This window comes from Prunus dulcis, chromosome 7 (genome assembly GCF_902201215.1).
Source record: "Prunus dulcis chromosome 7, ALMONDv2, whole genome shotgun sequence".
NCBI lineage: Eukaryota > Viridiplantae > Streptophyta > Magnoliopsida > Rosales > Rosaceae > Prunus > Prunus dulcis.
Window position 1 is genome coordinate 14452443 of NC_047656.1, and position 16327 is coordinate 14468769.

Here is a 16327-nt window from a genome sequence, read left to right on the forward strand (position 1 = left end):
CCAAAGCACACGTAACAAGACAATATTTTATAATTAGTAATTTAGTACACACCAATTTAATGATAGAAAGAACAAAAGAGAGGTAAGAACCACTTCCAATTTCTTGGGGCCATGAACTTAAAACTACGTTCTCTCTTAATTGCATAACGTGATTGTAACATTAAAGGTGTGTGAACAAATTTGGGAGCATATCATGTCTAATCCGTCCTCGTGTATAAAATTTGACAGTAGCCATTTTCGGGCTCATATCCAAAAAATTAACATTAATATTTTACTATTCTAAAATGCTCACGTAACAATATTGTAAGATAACAAACAAAGAGTGAGAATAAAATTGCCTTGAACTCGCTAAACGATAGAAACAAATTATGTCTGTCATCAACAATTGTATATGAAATATGAATTAACAAATCCAACCCAACAGGCTTACAAAGATTTGTGCTTAATTTAAGCTTGTTGAAAGATTTGAACTCTACTGTGATTAAAAATATGAGGCTGGATGTACCATCATTGAATATTCCTCCTATCTACTCTTCCCCCCCTCCCCCCAACAAGTTGCTTTCCTACAGGGGATCAGTTGACCTAGCCAAATTCTGAGTCTAACAAAGCTTTTGAGAGATGGAAGAGAGCAAGTGGGATATGAATCCTATGCAGCACATGCACATAAGTTCTACCCTACACTGCATTATCATTAGGCTGCAACCTGGGCAGGTCAGGCCATGATTCATAAACTAAGCATCAGTTGGTCTAATCTGTATTTGATTCATCAGTTGGTCTAATCTGTATTTGATTCGTCCATGCATGGCTTTAGTCAACAGTCAACTCACCATTTAAACTGAACCACGTTGTACCTTATAAAACCCGGTTACATATGAGCTGGATTGGGCTCAGCATTCAACTATGTCATGCACATGCCCCACCCTAATAATACCATATTGAAAAGTGCAAAGGAAGGAAGAGGACAAGTCCCATGAAAACCTTGAATGGTATCCGGATGGCAAGTGTCTAGCTGCTGCCTCTGATATATAAATTGTCTGTCTACCTAAATTGTGTCTTTCACAGAGGCAAAATGCTTACATTAGTTGTTAATGTGTTTGTTAATTCCATATGAATTATTGTAATTAAGTGTTTAATTTATATCACATGAACGTAGATTTTTATGATTTATTTTCACAAACGGTTGAATATTTACATGATAGTTTTATAATGGGTCCACACACTCACAAGAAGACTATATCAGTAAAATAGGGTTAGTCATAACTAACTAGCTACTGAATTCATCACCATCGATTTGAGTCGAACTTGAGATATTCTCTAACCAAATAAAAACAAATAGCACTAAACTAAACGTTAATCAGTACCACATATGAACATGAATAACTGATCACAAAATACAACCTTTAATGTAGATTACTCATTGGGATTCAGCTGCCGCATTATTCACCGAAAAAGAAAACAAAGAGGTTCTCTGTCCTTGTGGCTGGTGGATAGCCCAAAAGGGCAATTTTGGTCCTGAAATTTTATATATATTTCTGCGTTACAGCCTTAACATGCTACAGCTATTTCCAAAGTTGCAGAATTGTGGGAAATGAAAAATGGCAGAAACAATATGATCTGCATGTGACACCGATTAGTTTCGTTTTCTTCTTAACAAAACTACATAAGCTAATTTCCAGAAGAAGAAAAAAAACGAACAAACAAACTGCAAAAGCCTCAGAACCAAACAAAACAAAAACAAGTGGGGTTGCATTTAATTTGCTGAACAAGCATTGTGCTTTCACATTAACTGTAGGCATGTGCTGGGATCACAAATAGAACTACCTATGATGAGTTTCATTATCCAATATATTTATGAGAGAACCCTACGCTCAATGAAAGGAAGAGTAAAAAAAATTAAAAGAGAAAAACACTAAAACAGACCGAAAGGAGGAAAAGTAATATAATTTCAACATCAGTGGCGCAATTAGAGGCGGTTTATGGACAAAGTGTGACACGCAGTTTCACTTTAGCTGACGAATGATGGGTTCAAATTGGCTTCGAATCTAAGCGATGGAGAATTATCATCAAAGCGAAAACGCGTTTATGCACCCAATACGAGAACATTGATGGCTGGATAAAATTAAAAACAGATTTTATTTTCGAAAAAGCAGAAGCAGGACACATTTGGTGAAGCACTTTTTCCCGCGCTGCTGCTATAAAAAGGCTGGCACTTACTGCCCCCACATCATCCAATGTGACCAAAAGAAAAAGGGATTAAATTAAACCCAAAACCCAAATACCTGGTTTTGAGAATTTGCATTTTGCAGGGACGACAATGGAGAAAAAAGCAGTCTTGCTCCACTTGGTTTGTGGGGTTTTGGCTGTTTTCAGTGTTGCTGTGGTGAAAGCAGAAGACCCATATAAGTTTTACACTTGGACTGTGACTTATGGGACTCGTTCTCCTCTTGGCGTTCCTCAACAGGTTGGTGGTCTTTGCCATTTCTGCAATGTCAGTTCTGTTTTTGGAGATCTTGGATTTTGTGAAAAAATGTGTCTTCTGGTGTTTTGAAGGTAATCCTTATCAATGGTCAATTTCCTGGCCCTAGACTTGATGTGGTCACCAATGACAACATCATCCTCAACCTTATTAACAAGCTGGACCAACCTTTTCTCCTAACATGGTGAGTTCAGCCTTCCATCTACTTCTAATGCTTTACTGTTTTTGGTTTTGTTGATGTTGTGGTAGTTCTTGGCTCAGGGTTCTCTTTCCCAGTCTATTAGCTCAAATGCCTTAGTCTTTTTCTTTTTGTTTTGTTTTTCCTTTTTTATTTAAATTAAAGAACTTTTATTTACTGAGGCAATGAAAAGTTCCATGCTTTTCTAGTTCAGGGCTTAACTCAGAACAGCCAGAATGCTGGTTTGGTATCCGACATACAGAAATAAAGGATTGGTAGCGGCCCTAAGGGGAATATTTTCCCTTAAATTTATGTTAATCTGCTATGAAATTTTAGGATGACAATTGGAAAGAAATTTAAGCCAAAAGACTGCATTATGCTTACTCGTGTGGAGGATTTTGTTCCTAGATTTTAATTGATGGGAAATTTGAGCTTGAAAGTCTTAATTGAGTTTTGTTTCATATATTTTTCCCCAACATTTCTGTGCCACCGACGAAACAATTAGGCCCCTCTTCATTTAGGATTTGCATAGTTGAAGCATGGATTGCACTGGTTTACATGTCTGGGATGGTTAAAAAGTTATAGAAATGATGAAAAGAATCATATTGTTATATATCTCACAAATCTTCATTTCTGTTCTTGTATTCAATGTCTGAATATTTGATTGTGGCATTCAGCATAGTGACATGTGCATAACAACAAATTTTCTTGGCCACAACCAGGAATGGGATTAAACAGAGGAAGAACTCATGGCAAGATGGGGTATTGGGAACTAATTGCGCCATCCCGCCAAACTCAAACTATACCTACAAGTTTCAGACTAAGGATCAGATAGGTTCCTACACATATTTCCCATCAACGCAATTGCACAGAGCTGCTGGAGCGTTTGGAGCCATCAATATCTACGAGAGACCTCGGATCCCAATCCCTTTTCCAAACCCTGATGGAGATTTCACTTTACTTGTTGGTGATTGGTACAACACCAGCCATAAGGTAAGACAAATATGAGCATGATAAAGGCCATTCTACACGTGTTTTTGTTAAATTGTTGAAATATATTAAGCAGATGATATTGTTAAGAATATTTTTCTGCTGGTACTGTCCAATCTTACTGCTTTGAAAGTGTTGATAAACATTTTTGCATTCTAATTTACTTAAGTTATCCTGTTTTGATGTTTGCAGGCGTTGCAGCAAACTTTGGACTCAGGAAAGTCTCTTCCTTTTCCTGCTGGTGTTCTTATAAATGGGCAGACAAGTAACACCTTCACTGGTGATCAAGGTAATGCTCATTCTTGATCCTCAATCACTTGGGCCATTCTTAGTTCGCTGGGAAATATTTTAACCTTCACTCTGATGAAAAATGTTCAACTGTGTTTTTTCCTTGTTATGATTTCAGGCAAAACATATATGTTCAGGATCTCAAATGTAGGCTTGTCAACCTCATTAAACTTCAGGATTCAGGGCCATTCCCTGAAGTTAGTTGAAGTTGAAGGATCTCACACAATTCAGAACACATATGACTCTCTTGACGTACATGTTGGCCAATCAGTGGCTGTCCTTGTAACCCTAAATCAACCTCCAAAGGATTACTACATTGTTGCATCCACACGATTTACTAAGCTAGTTCTTACAGCTACTTCAGTACTACACTACACAAACTCTCACACCTCAGTTTCTGGACCCGTTCCCGCTGGTCCTACTTACCAAATACATTGGTCTGTGCAGCAAGCCAGAACTTTCAGGTATTTATTAAAGATGATTCAAACAAAAGGAGCCTTAGATGTGTTGGACTTTAGACTATAATGATTTAGTTTGGCAATTTGAACTTGGGTTTTTCTTGCAGGTGGAATTTGACAGCAAATGCAGCCAGGCCTAATCCTCAGGGCTCATACCATTATGGCAAAGTCACCCCAACAAAGACAATTATATTAGCCAATTCAGCACCTTTGATAAATGAAAAGCAGCGTTACGCATTCAACAGAGTCTCCTACGTGAACCCCGATACCCCTCTAAAGCTTGCTGATTATTTCAACATCCCTGGTGTCTACAGCTCTGATTCCATCCAAACTGTTCCCTCCAGTGGCTCCGCATTCATAGCTACCCCCGTAGTGCCAGCCTCACTCCATGACTTCCTCGAAATTGTTTTCCAAAACAATGAAAATACCCTCCAATCTATGCATCTAGATGGCTATGATTTCTGGGTTGTTGGGTATGTCAAATGTGCTTTCTTGCATTTTAAGCTTTTGTGAGATCAACGGATAGACTAAAATCTTTATTGTTTGAACAAAATGCAGCTATGGTTTCGGACAGTGGACAGCAGCCAAGAGAAGAACATACAATCTAGTTGATGCTCTTACCAGACATACTGCTCAGGTAAAAGAGAGCCTGGAAATGACAGCATATGCTTACTTGTAGGACCTTCCAAATTAGCTTCAAATTTTGGTTAACTAAAATGTAATCTTTTTTGTCTTGTTTTTGAAGGTGTATCCAACCTCTTGGACCACAATATTGGTGTCCCTAGACAACCAAGGTATGTGGAACTTGAGGTCTGCTATATGGGAAAGGCAGTATCTTGGTCAACAGTTTTATCTCAGGGTTTGGAATCCTGTCCGCAGCCTGGCTAATGAATATAACATTCCTTCAAATACTCTTCTGTGTGGCAAAGCTCTTGGCCGGCACCCATAGAATGACCTTGAATTCTTCGGCGTCTAATTCTTGAGTCATTAAAGTTTGACTGAAGTGAAGACATGTTTCAGAAAGGAAAGTAAAAGAGAAGATTCTTATTTAATGTTTTCTTTTTCATATTTAGTTGTATAATTCTAAATTTAGATGAATTTTCCTTTGCCTTTGTACGGGAAATATTGTATGCTATGGTTATATAATATATTTTTAAGGTATAAACTTTGTTTTTCTATAAATTATTATTATTTATGTTTTCTTTTAAAATGATCAGTGAAAAATGTACGAGTTTATGTTTGCTCATCATTTTTAATTATGATTCACCATTTACTACTCCACTAATAATTACAGTGTCCACTAATCACCCGTCACCATTGTGAAAGTTTAACTGTAGTTATTAACTTATTATCACATTGCACATGAGATGGTGATGATTAAAGATGGTGATAAACACAATTGCACTCTAATTGATTACCCAATATAAGTACTGTGGGAACCTAATTAAATCAAAACCCTAGGTCAAATAATTCCTACCATTTGGGGATTATTTGACCAAATTGGGAATCAATCAACCTAATTAGGAGTTACTCAATTTAATTGGGAATTTTCCAATTAAATTGAACATTACCTAATTAGGTTGAGATTTGATTTGGTTAATTACCACGATCCCCAATTAAATGAGGAATTGCCTAAATTGAATCAGGATTGATTGATACCTACCACAATTAGGGATTTGATTTACCCTAATTAATCAAATCCCTAATTAATCAAATCAATTCCAAAAAGGGGAGGAATAATTCCCTTCCATCTACGGAATTATTCCTCTGAAACCCTAGCCTCCGAGACCTCTATAAAAGCATAGCCACACACAATGGTTGAGGTACGCCTAAATTCCTACTAAAACTCTACAGAAGTTATTTCTCAAAAACCCTAGCCACCCCCTCTCTTTCTCTCTCTCACACAAGGCTCCGGCCACCACACACGGCTCCGGCCACCCGGTTTTCCTTGAATTACCCTACCTAACTTAGGCATCGGAGGGCCTTTGGCCAACACCCCCCGGGTGTGGTCTTTTTACTCCGATCTGTTTTGCAGGGAGAAAGAGAGGCGGAGAAGACGAAGGAATATTGGGCGAATATTCTTTTGGGGAAATTTGCTCCCTCAAATTGGTGCTTTCATTGAGAGCACGAGTTATACTCAACGCGTGCTCAAGGAATCCGTTCCTCCTATTTTCCAATCCACCGAAGCCTTCCAAACAACCATGGTTGGAAGCATGAACACGAGAGGCAAAGCCGCCGCGATGGCTAGATCCACGACGGCCCAAAGCCACTCCACCCACGATCCCGCGATCGACATGGTGGCACCGCCACCTCTCACCACCGCACCGGCCACCGCCGCCGAACATGGTGGAACTTCCCATCAAGGTGGACTCGTTACCACCGCCGACCCGGGGCCGGTCTTGGAGCAACTCCAAGCATTCCCTTCATTGCCTCCGCGCGCGACGCACGCTCCTGCATACACCTCCAATGAAAACCTAGCCCGTGTGCAGTTGGGCTCCACGCACTTCTCTCCTCCCGATCCACGAAGTCAAGCAGACGTTAATCTAAGAGTTGACCAGCTAGCTCAGAGAATGGACGACCAAAGCAATCTAATGAGGCAGCTCATCAACCAAATAGGCTTTGCTCAAAACCTTGGCCTTGGACAACCGGGCGAGGAGAGAAGGCTGGACGAACGCGCCGGTGGACGACTCGACGTCCGTGCCCGCTTGGGCCCGCAGGGAAATGTACATCAAAGGCTAGGCCCCCAAGGAGGTCAGCCAAACAACCATCGCAACGAGGATCGCGAAGAAAGGCGTTCAGCTGTCTACTCGCAGAGAAGCGCTCTCGAAAGGCTAGGACCCCAGGGAGGCCAGTTGGATAACCCACGCAATGAGGACCACGAGGAAAGGCGCTCCGTTACTCACTCTCGAAGAACCAATTCCCGTCGGCCAGCTACAGAGAATCATTCGCAGGCGCAGTCCACCAACACTCCAACTAGGCAGCGCGGGCGAGAAGGTCGACCCTCGGAGGACAATGAGGAAGTCAACCAATCCCATGGAGGTCGCCAACGCAACAAACTAGCAATGTGTGCAGAGGACGTTGAGAAGCTCGTGAATGACCGACTCCGAGACTTGAAGACCGGAGGAAACTTCGAGGATTCACTACGCAAGGAGATGGACCAGGTGAACTCTACGCCTTTCACCCTCGATATCGAGCAGGCTGTTCACCCGAAGCGATTCTCGACACCCTCGTTCCTACACTTCAAAGGGGATTCTGATCCCGAGAGCCACTTAAAACACTTCAAAAGTGTTATGATCCTCCACCAGGCTGACGACGCGCTAATGTGCAAAGTGTTTACAATAACCTTGCGAGGAGCAGCCCAAGACTGGTTCCACACCCTACCATCCAGGTCGATCAGCAGCTTCAAGGAGCTAGCTTACGTCTTCACCAAAGAATACACCTCTTACCGGACGATCAAGAAGAACCCTGACCACTTGTACAACCTGCGCAAGAAGTCTGACGAATCCCTTCGAGATTACATCAAGAGATTCAAGGCGGAAAAGGCGAACATTGTAGGATGTGACGACCGAATCGCGTCCTCCGCTTTCAAGAAAGGTCTTCCAGCTGAGCACGACTTGTACCGCGAGCTGACTATCACTCCCAGCCAGACTCTGGCAGAGGTCTACGCGACTGCGGAACGCTACGCGCTCTGGGATGACGATCGAATCGCCGCAAAGAAGTCTACAAAGCAGGAAGATCAGCCGACTAAACGGGCAAGCCAAAGAGGCGACAACAGGAGTAAGGACAAGCGCAGGTCGCACCTACGAGAGGAGGCTACGGCAGGAGAGAACTATACCAAGTTCACCATCCCCATACATCAAATCTTAGCCCAAGTGAAGAACAAACCTTGGGTAAGAAGACCACCACCATTGAAAGGAGATCCGGACAAGAGGGACACTAGCAAATACTGTGCCTTCCATGGAACGCACGAACACACTACGAACAAGTGCTTCGCTTGGAAAGCGCATCTTGAAGAACTCGTGAGAGAAGGTCACTGCACAGAATTCATTGCGAAGCAGGCCATCCAACGAATTGAAGATCGAGACACCGCCAAAGAGCTGCCTCAGAAGGTCATAAGGATTAACACCATCCTAGCCGACTCCGAGGAGTCTGGGCTGACCAGCAAGGAAAAGAAGAGGAAGATCAAACAGGCCACTGGGATCTCCCAAGTCTCGACCGACCTTCCACTAGCAGAGGACGATCCTGTGATCGGCTTCCAAAAGAAAGATCTGATCGGCCTCGACATGCCACATAACGACGCCCTTGTCATCAGCATTCAAATCGCTCAGGCCATGGTCGACCGAATCCATGCAGACGAGGGCAGCGCAGCCAATATCCTGCAACTGACGGTCATCCAACAGATGGGCTTGGAGACAAAGATCAACAAATTAGCCAGATCGCTGACTGGCTTTAATGGTGCAACAACGGTTACCGTGGGCACGATAGACCTCGACGTCTACTCCCCACCTGTAATCAGCTTGCAAACATTCATGGTCATTGATGAGGTCTCACCCTACAACGGCATCCTGGGCAGACCATGGATTGGCAAGATCAATGCCATCACCTCCGCCACACATCAGAAAATTCGGTACCCAATCCCTGGGGGCGGTGTCGGCCAAATCAACAGCGATCAAGCAATGGCGAGGAAATGCTCCGCCCAAGGGCTAAAGAAAGGCAAACAAGCGCAGTTTCTCCCCGTGAGCCAGGCAAATCTGGAGGAGGTTGAGCAACCGAATCTTACTATCTTATAGCAATCAAAGCGTCAGGACCAAGTCGAGGAGATCCCTCCAGAGGTCTCTCCAGAAGAAGGATGGAAACCCGAGGAGGACGTCGAGTTAATACCCTTGGATCCTGACCAGCCAGACAGGAAGGCGCGGATCGGCTCGCGCTTAAGCCCAGAAGAGAAGGTGGAGCTTACCACATTCCTTCAGAGCAACAAAGACATGTTCGCATGGTCGCCATCAGACATGCCTGGCATCGACCCGAACATCATCTGTCACCGACTCCACGTCAACCCCGCATGCAAGCCAGTGGCGCAGAAGAGACGCAACTTCGCACCCGAGCGAGTCGCTATCATCGAAGCCGAGATTGACAAACTCCTAGCTGCCGGCTTCATCGAAGAGGTCTCCTACTCAGAATGGCTTGCCAACGTTGTTCTGGTGGCAAAACAAGAAAAGGGCAAGTGGAGAGTTTGCGTCGATTACACAGACCTCAACAAAGCATGCCCCAAAGACAACTTCCCATTGCCGAGAATCGACCAACTCGTGGATTCCACTTCTGGCAATCAGCTGCTCAGCTTCATGGACGCCTACTCCGGCTATAACCAAATCATGATGCACGAGGATGACAAGGCGAAAACTTCTTTCATCATCGAAAGAGGGACCTACTGCTACAAGGTCATGCCCTTTGGGCTGAAGAATGCCGGAGCAACCTATCAAAGGCTCGTAAACAAAATCTTCAAAGAACAGATCGGCAAAACTATGGAGGTCTACGTGGATGACATGCTGGTCAAAGCCCCAAAACGTGCAGATCACATTGGAAATCTTGCCGAGTCATTTAGCTTGCTCCGCCAATATCGCATGAAGTTGAATCCAAGTAAATGCACGTTTGGTGTATCCTCCGGCCGATTCTTGGGATACCTAGTCACGCAACGAGGTATCGAGGCACACCCACGTCAAATCAAAGCCATTCTCGAGATGAAATCGCCCTCCACGATGAAAGAAATACAAAGTCTGACGGGCAGAGCAGCGGCCCTCAACCGGTTCCTCTCGAGATCAACCGACAAGTGCAGACCATTCTTCAAAGCTTTGAAGAAAGGGCAAAGAGACAAATGGGATGAGGAGTGCGAAGTGGCTTTTCAGAATCTGAAGACTTACCTCACCTCACCTCCCCTGCTCTCAAAGCCAGTCCCTGGTGAGGACTTGTTCGTATACTTGGCAGTGTCCAACTCAGCTATCAGTTCAGCTCTCATCCGAGAAGAGCTGGGGGCCCAACATCCAGTATTCTACACGTCAAAAGCTCTCCTCGATGCAGAGACTCGCTACCCAAAATTGGAGAAACTTATTTTGGCTCTTGTAGTTTCTGCCAGAAAGCTGCGACCCTACTACCAAGCTCATCGAGTCATCGTCATGACCGACTTTCCTTTGAGATCAATCCTCCACAGCCCTGATGCTTCTCAGCGACTCATGAAGTGGGCTATAGAGCTAAGCCAATATGACCTCCTCTACCGGCCAAAAACTGCAATAAAAGCCCAGGCTTTAGCAGACTTCGTAGCAGAATTCACCCCATCAGCCGAAAAAGAGAAGTTGGTCAACCAAAAGAAGGAAAGTTCAAAAGCAGACGGGACCTCCGCAGAACCTAGCCAACCCAGAGACATGTGGCAGTTGCGCGTAGATGGAGCGTCGAACCAAAAAGGAGCTGGAGCAGGAGTCGTCATCACCACCCCGGATGGAACCCTGTTGGAGCAAGCTATTACGCTTGGCTTCCCGCCTCGAACAACGAGGCAGAATATGAGGCATTGCTTGCCGGCCTACGCTTAGCAAAAGAGCTCGCAATCAAAAAGCTAGCCATCTACTCTGACTCACAATTGATCACGAATCAAGCCTCAGGTGAATATATGGCGAAGCACCCAAGGATGATCCTATACCTTGACAAAGTCCAAGAGCTGTTGAAGGCATTTCCAACCTTCACCATTCAACAAGTACCCCGGGCAGAGAACGCTCATGCAGACGCACTGGCAAGCCTAGGATCAGCGCTGGATACCCAGTTCAGACGCTCCATCCCGGTCGAACACCTTGACCGACCAAGCATAGAAGAAATAGAGCTAATCGATACCATGCAGATTGACGAGGACCCTAGTTGGCAAGACCCCATCATCGACTATTTGACAAATGGAAACCTGCCAACGGACAAGTCCGAAGCTAGAAAGGTCCAGCAAAAGGCCGCGAGATACTACATGCTCGGCAACAAGCTCATCCGCAGATCATACTCCGGTCCTCATCTCACCTGCATAAAGTACCCTCAAACACTTGAGGTTCTCTGCAAAATTCACGACGGCGAGTGTGGCAACCACTCTGGGGGCAGATCGCTCGCCCAGAAAGCTCTAAACATAGGCTACTTCTGGCCTACCATGCGTCACGACTCCGCTGAATATGTCAAGAAGTGTGATCGTTGTCAGCGATACAAGCCAATCCCTAACTTGCCTGCCGAAGTCTATCATCCGCAAAACAGTCCATGGCCGTTTATGCAATGGGCCATCGACCTAGTGGGTCCCCTGCCACCAGCGCCCGCCAAGAAAGAAATGATGATCGTCGCCACCGACTACTTTACTAAATGGATCGAGGCTGAAGCTCTATCCTCTACTAAAGAAGCCGATGTGGAGCGATTCATCTGGAGAAACATCATATGCCGGTTTGGCTGCCCACAGTCGCTGGTTACTGACAATGGCTCACAGTTCATTGGCAAGCAGATCACCGCCTTTTTCGCAAAATACAAGATCAAGCAACACTTGTCTACCCCGAGATATCCACAAGGAAATGGACAAGCCGAGGCATCTAACAAAATCATATTAGACTGCTTGAAGAAAAGGCTGGAAGGCGCCGAAGGAAAATGGGTAGATGAACTCCCCGGAGTACTATGGGCTTATCGCACCACCAAACGAAGATCGACTGGTGAAACCCCATTTTCCCTCGCCTTCGGAACGGAGGCAATCATACCACCTCACATTACTGTCCCCTCCATAAATCTGGAAGTGGGCAGTGTTGATCAAAACTCCGAGCAGATGAGGCTTAATCTCGACTTACTTGAGGGCGAGCGTGAGAAGACCATTATCCGAGTCGCCTCCTATCAGCAGCAGTTGAAGTCTTACCACGACAAAAGAGCTAAGATCAGACGATTTCAACCAGGCGACCTCGTACTGAGAAAGGCTTTCATTACTGCACCAAGACAAGGGTCAAAAAAGATGAACCCTAACTGGGAAGGCCCTTATGTGATCAGCCGACTCGGGGGCAGAGGAAGCTACACACTCGACACTATGGAAGGGAAGGAAATACCGCGACAATGGAATGCTCACCATCTTCGAAAGTATTATCCATAATGCTCCTCCTGACTGCTAGAAGTTCTAAGTTTTGTATCAAGTTGTTTCCATTTTCGAATAAAGGACTGTAATCTTATGAATATCAATATAAGTTCAGTTTCTCATTCCAAAATGTCTCATCTGCCCTACAAAACACAACATTTGCCCATAAGCAGCGTCCTTCGGGAGACGCAGGTGCGCCAAGAATTTCCTAAGGGAGATATCCAGGTTCCTATCCGTTTCCTAAGGGAGGCAGGATAGTCACACAGTTGCCCATACGAAGCGTCCTAAAAGAGACGCAGGGCGACGACTAAAAGCGTCCGTTTGGAGACGCAGCCCGCTAAAAAAGCGTCCTAGGGGAGACGCAGGGTGCGCTAGAAGTTTCTTAAAAGGGGGTCGCCATGCTTCCTGCGGGAAATATCCAGGTTCCTATCCGTTTCCTAAGGGAGGCAGGATAGTCATACAGTTGCCCATAAGGAGCGTCCTAAGGGAGACGCAGGGTGACGACTAAAAGCGTCTGTTTGGAGACGCAACCCACTAAAAAAAGCGTCCTAAGGGAGACGCAGGGTGCGCCATGAAGTTCTTAAAAGGAGGTCTCCATGCTTCCTGCGGGAAATATCCAGGTTCCTATCCGTTTCCTAAGGGAGGCAGGATAATCATGTAAGCTGCCCATAAGCAGCGTCCTACGGGAGACGCAGGGCGACGACCAAATCATCCCACGGGATGAGCGGGAGCAGAACACACCCGGAGTCTCTCAAGGGGGACCCTGGTGCTCGCCAACTTCCTAAGGGAAATCTACGGGATGTGCAGAACACACCCGGAGTCCCTCAAGGGGGACCCTGGTGCTCGCCAACTTCCTAAGGGAAATCACATACGAGATGTGCAGAACACACCCGGAGTCTCTCAAGGGGGACCCTGGTGCTCACCAACTTCCTAAGGGAAATCATCCTACGGGATATGCAGTGCATGCCCGGAGTCCTTCAAGGGGGACCCTGGTACTCGCAAATCTCTAAAGGAGGACGCGCAATCGAAACATAGGCTGGTTACTCAAGCAGTTCACAAAATTGGCAAGTCAAACACCTCCTCTACGCAGGAGCCCAAGTCCACGAAGGAAGCCCAGTTACAGCTGGACAGCCCAACGGATAATTTACATCTCCTACATGCCACCACGCGCCATGCAGAAGCTGGGGGGCATTTGTGGGAACCTAATTAAATCAAAACCCTAGGTCAAATAATTCCTACCATTTGGGGATTATTTGACCAAATTGGGAATCAATCAACCTAATTAGGAGTTACTCAATTTAATTGGGAATTATCCAATTAAATTGAACGTTACCTAATTAGGTTGAGATTTGATTTGGTTAATTACCACGATCCCCCATTAAATGAGGAATTGCCTAAATTGAATCAGGATTGATTGATACCTACCACAATTAGGGATTTGATTTACCCTAATTAATCAAATCCCTAATTAATCAAATCAATTCCAAAAAGGGGAGGAATAATTCCCTTCCATCTACGGAATTATTCCTCTGAAACCCTAGCATCCGAGACCTCTATAAAAGCATAGCCACACACAATGGTTGAGGTACGCCTAAATTCCTACTAAAACTCTACATAAGTTATTTCTCAAAAACCCTAGCCACCCCCTCTCTTTCTCTCTCTCACACAAGGCTCCGGCCACCACACACGGCTCCGGCCACCCGTTTTTCCTTGAATTACCCTACCTAACTTAGGCATCGGAGGGCCTTTGGCCAACACCCCCCGGGTGTGGTCTTTTTACTCCGATCTGTTTTGCAGGGAGAAAGAGAGGCGGAGAAGACGAAGGAATATTGGGCGAATATTCTTTTGGGGGAAATTTGCTCCCTCAAGTACTAAAAATAATAATAATAATTGCTTGGGTCCTGTCCCATGAGCCTAGTAGGACATCCAAGGGCGGGCTTGCTTTTTGCAGATCCTCTGGGACAAAGGAAAGACATGGGCTGGAGGTTGTTTCAAAATGCAGCTATTGAGGGCTAAACTGTTGGCTCATAGCATAACCCACTAAACAAAAGAAAACTTCATGGTGAAGGCTTAAACTGATTTTTGTTTTCCCCAAAGCATTTTACTTGAATTCAAAAGCATATTCAAAGCGTTTTTTTGGTCAAATATTCAAGCTTAGCAACACAATCAGCTGAACCAAAATGAGGCTTGCAGTCAATGTTTGATTTGTTCATTCTTGCGGCTTTTTATGCTGAAATTTATTTGGCTTTATATCATTATTAGTGAAGATATACGTTATGGTGTATGTCTCTGTATCTGGAATAATCATGCATGGCTATTGTGCTTCCACATTTGTATTAACCTTTTTTTTGGGTAGTCTATGTCTTTGTGGCGGATAATCTTGATGCCTAAATTATGAATACAATTATCACTTATTCTAAATATATAAAAAATAACCAAAATGAGATAGTTTTCTAGAATCCTTGTGCATGCAGATGCAGCCCGAGCTTGATCAGGCCCAAAGCTTAAGTTTGGTAGAATTTAGTAAAAAGAGGAAAAAATGAGGTGAATTGTTCTGCCACTGCTCAAAGCTTTGAGAACACTTGTTTTACCCAAATTCGGAATTAGATTACCCAATATAAGCAGTAAACCTACAAGAACTTTTGACCTATGTTTATAATGATTGAATTGAACTTCAAATTATTTGGTGCACTTATGAGAATATGAAACTATAATTGTCAGATTGGAGGGAACTGTATACTGGCCCCAAGTTAACCAGGAGAGAGAGAGAGAGAGAGAGAGAGAGAGAGAGAGAGAGAGAGCAGTCGAGTAATTGGTTGGCGCAAATTGCAAGTCCCTGTGTCGTCTTATAGTAATTGGTATAAATGTTGAAGGGAGGCTTAAAAATCCCATGACGGGCACCACATGATGAGAATTGAATGTCACATGTGTTGGAATTGAGGTCCACGTACGTGCCATGTGTAAGTTAACACCTGGATATGCCCCCAAATCATATTATTTAACAAAAGCAAGAAGATGGATCTTGTTCTTGTTTTCCCCATGAGATCTGTTCTTGGGATCCATTGCCAATTCTATTCTAAAAGTTGACTTGCCCATCAAAAAAGCTTTTCATTGACTTTACACTTCATGTACTAGGAGGGTGTTCATACTAACATTAATAATCTGTTCAATTGGTTGAAGGATATTTTTAAAAGTATAACTTATAAACACAGTCTAATTGTCAAAAATAGATGTTTAATTGTTTAGTGTAGCATTCTAAATCTACCAAGTATATGCTCTATATATCCTTGTACAAATATACTTAAAATACAACTAATAACGTCATAAAAATTGACTTCTCAATGTCCTAAGTTATCAATGTAACATATTTTCTTCCATTGACTTCTATTGTTGTCCATATGAAACATAATTTTGATCAATACACTAGTCTATACCATGTCTCATAGGGTAAGATGTAGGCTCGCTCGGACTAACAGTCTCTATATTCTACACCCTTCTCCCTTAAATTGACTATGCATTTATGAACTCGCACATGTTAGGTTAGTTCACTTTGCTTCTAGTTATAATAACTTCAGGACACTAAGTTATACGGTTATGTTAAGGATGTATTTCTTTGTACGAAATATCCACACATCCTTCTTAAGGCTACACAACAACGCATTTCAACTGTCTATGTTTTAGGTCATCAATTCAAGTGTTATTTGTGCAACAAAAAATCATCCATATTGAAACTTGTTTGGTCATCTAAAATGCGCAAAAAATATAGTTTGCTAGATAAAAGTGAAACAAAAATATGAATACTTGGATAGCTAAACAATTTC

At 43.8% G+C, this 16327-nt stretch overlaps 1 protein-coding gene across 1 annotated transcript; it reads left to right on the forward strand.

Moving 5' to 3' along the window:
- The first annotated feature begins 2121 nt into the window (after window positions 1-2121).
- On the forward strand, window positions 2122-5542 carry LOC117635695 (L-ascorbate oxidase homolog). The gene is made up of 8 exons (XM_034370046.1): window positions 2122-2461; window positions 2551-2660; window positions 3377-3647; window positions 3837-3933; window positions 4051-4396; window positions 4498-4863; window positions 4949-5027; window positions 5136-5542. Exons 1-8 carry the CDS (start codon window positions 2315-2317, stop codon window positions 5337-5339), a joined length of 1620 nt encoding a protein of 539 aa, XP_034225937.1. The 5' UTR covers window positions 2122-2314; the 3' UTR covers window positions 5340-5542.
- Window positions 5543-16327: the final 10785 nt, after the last annotated feature.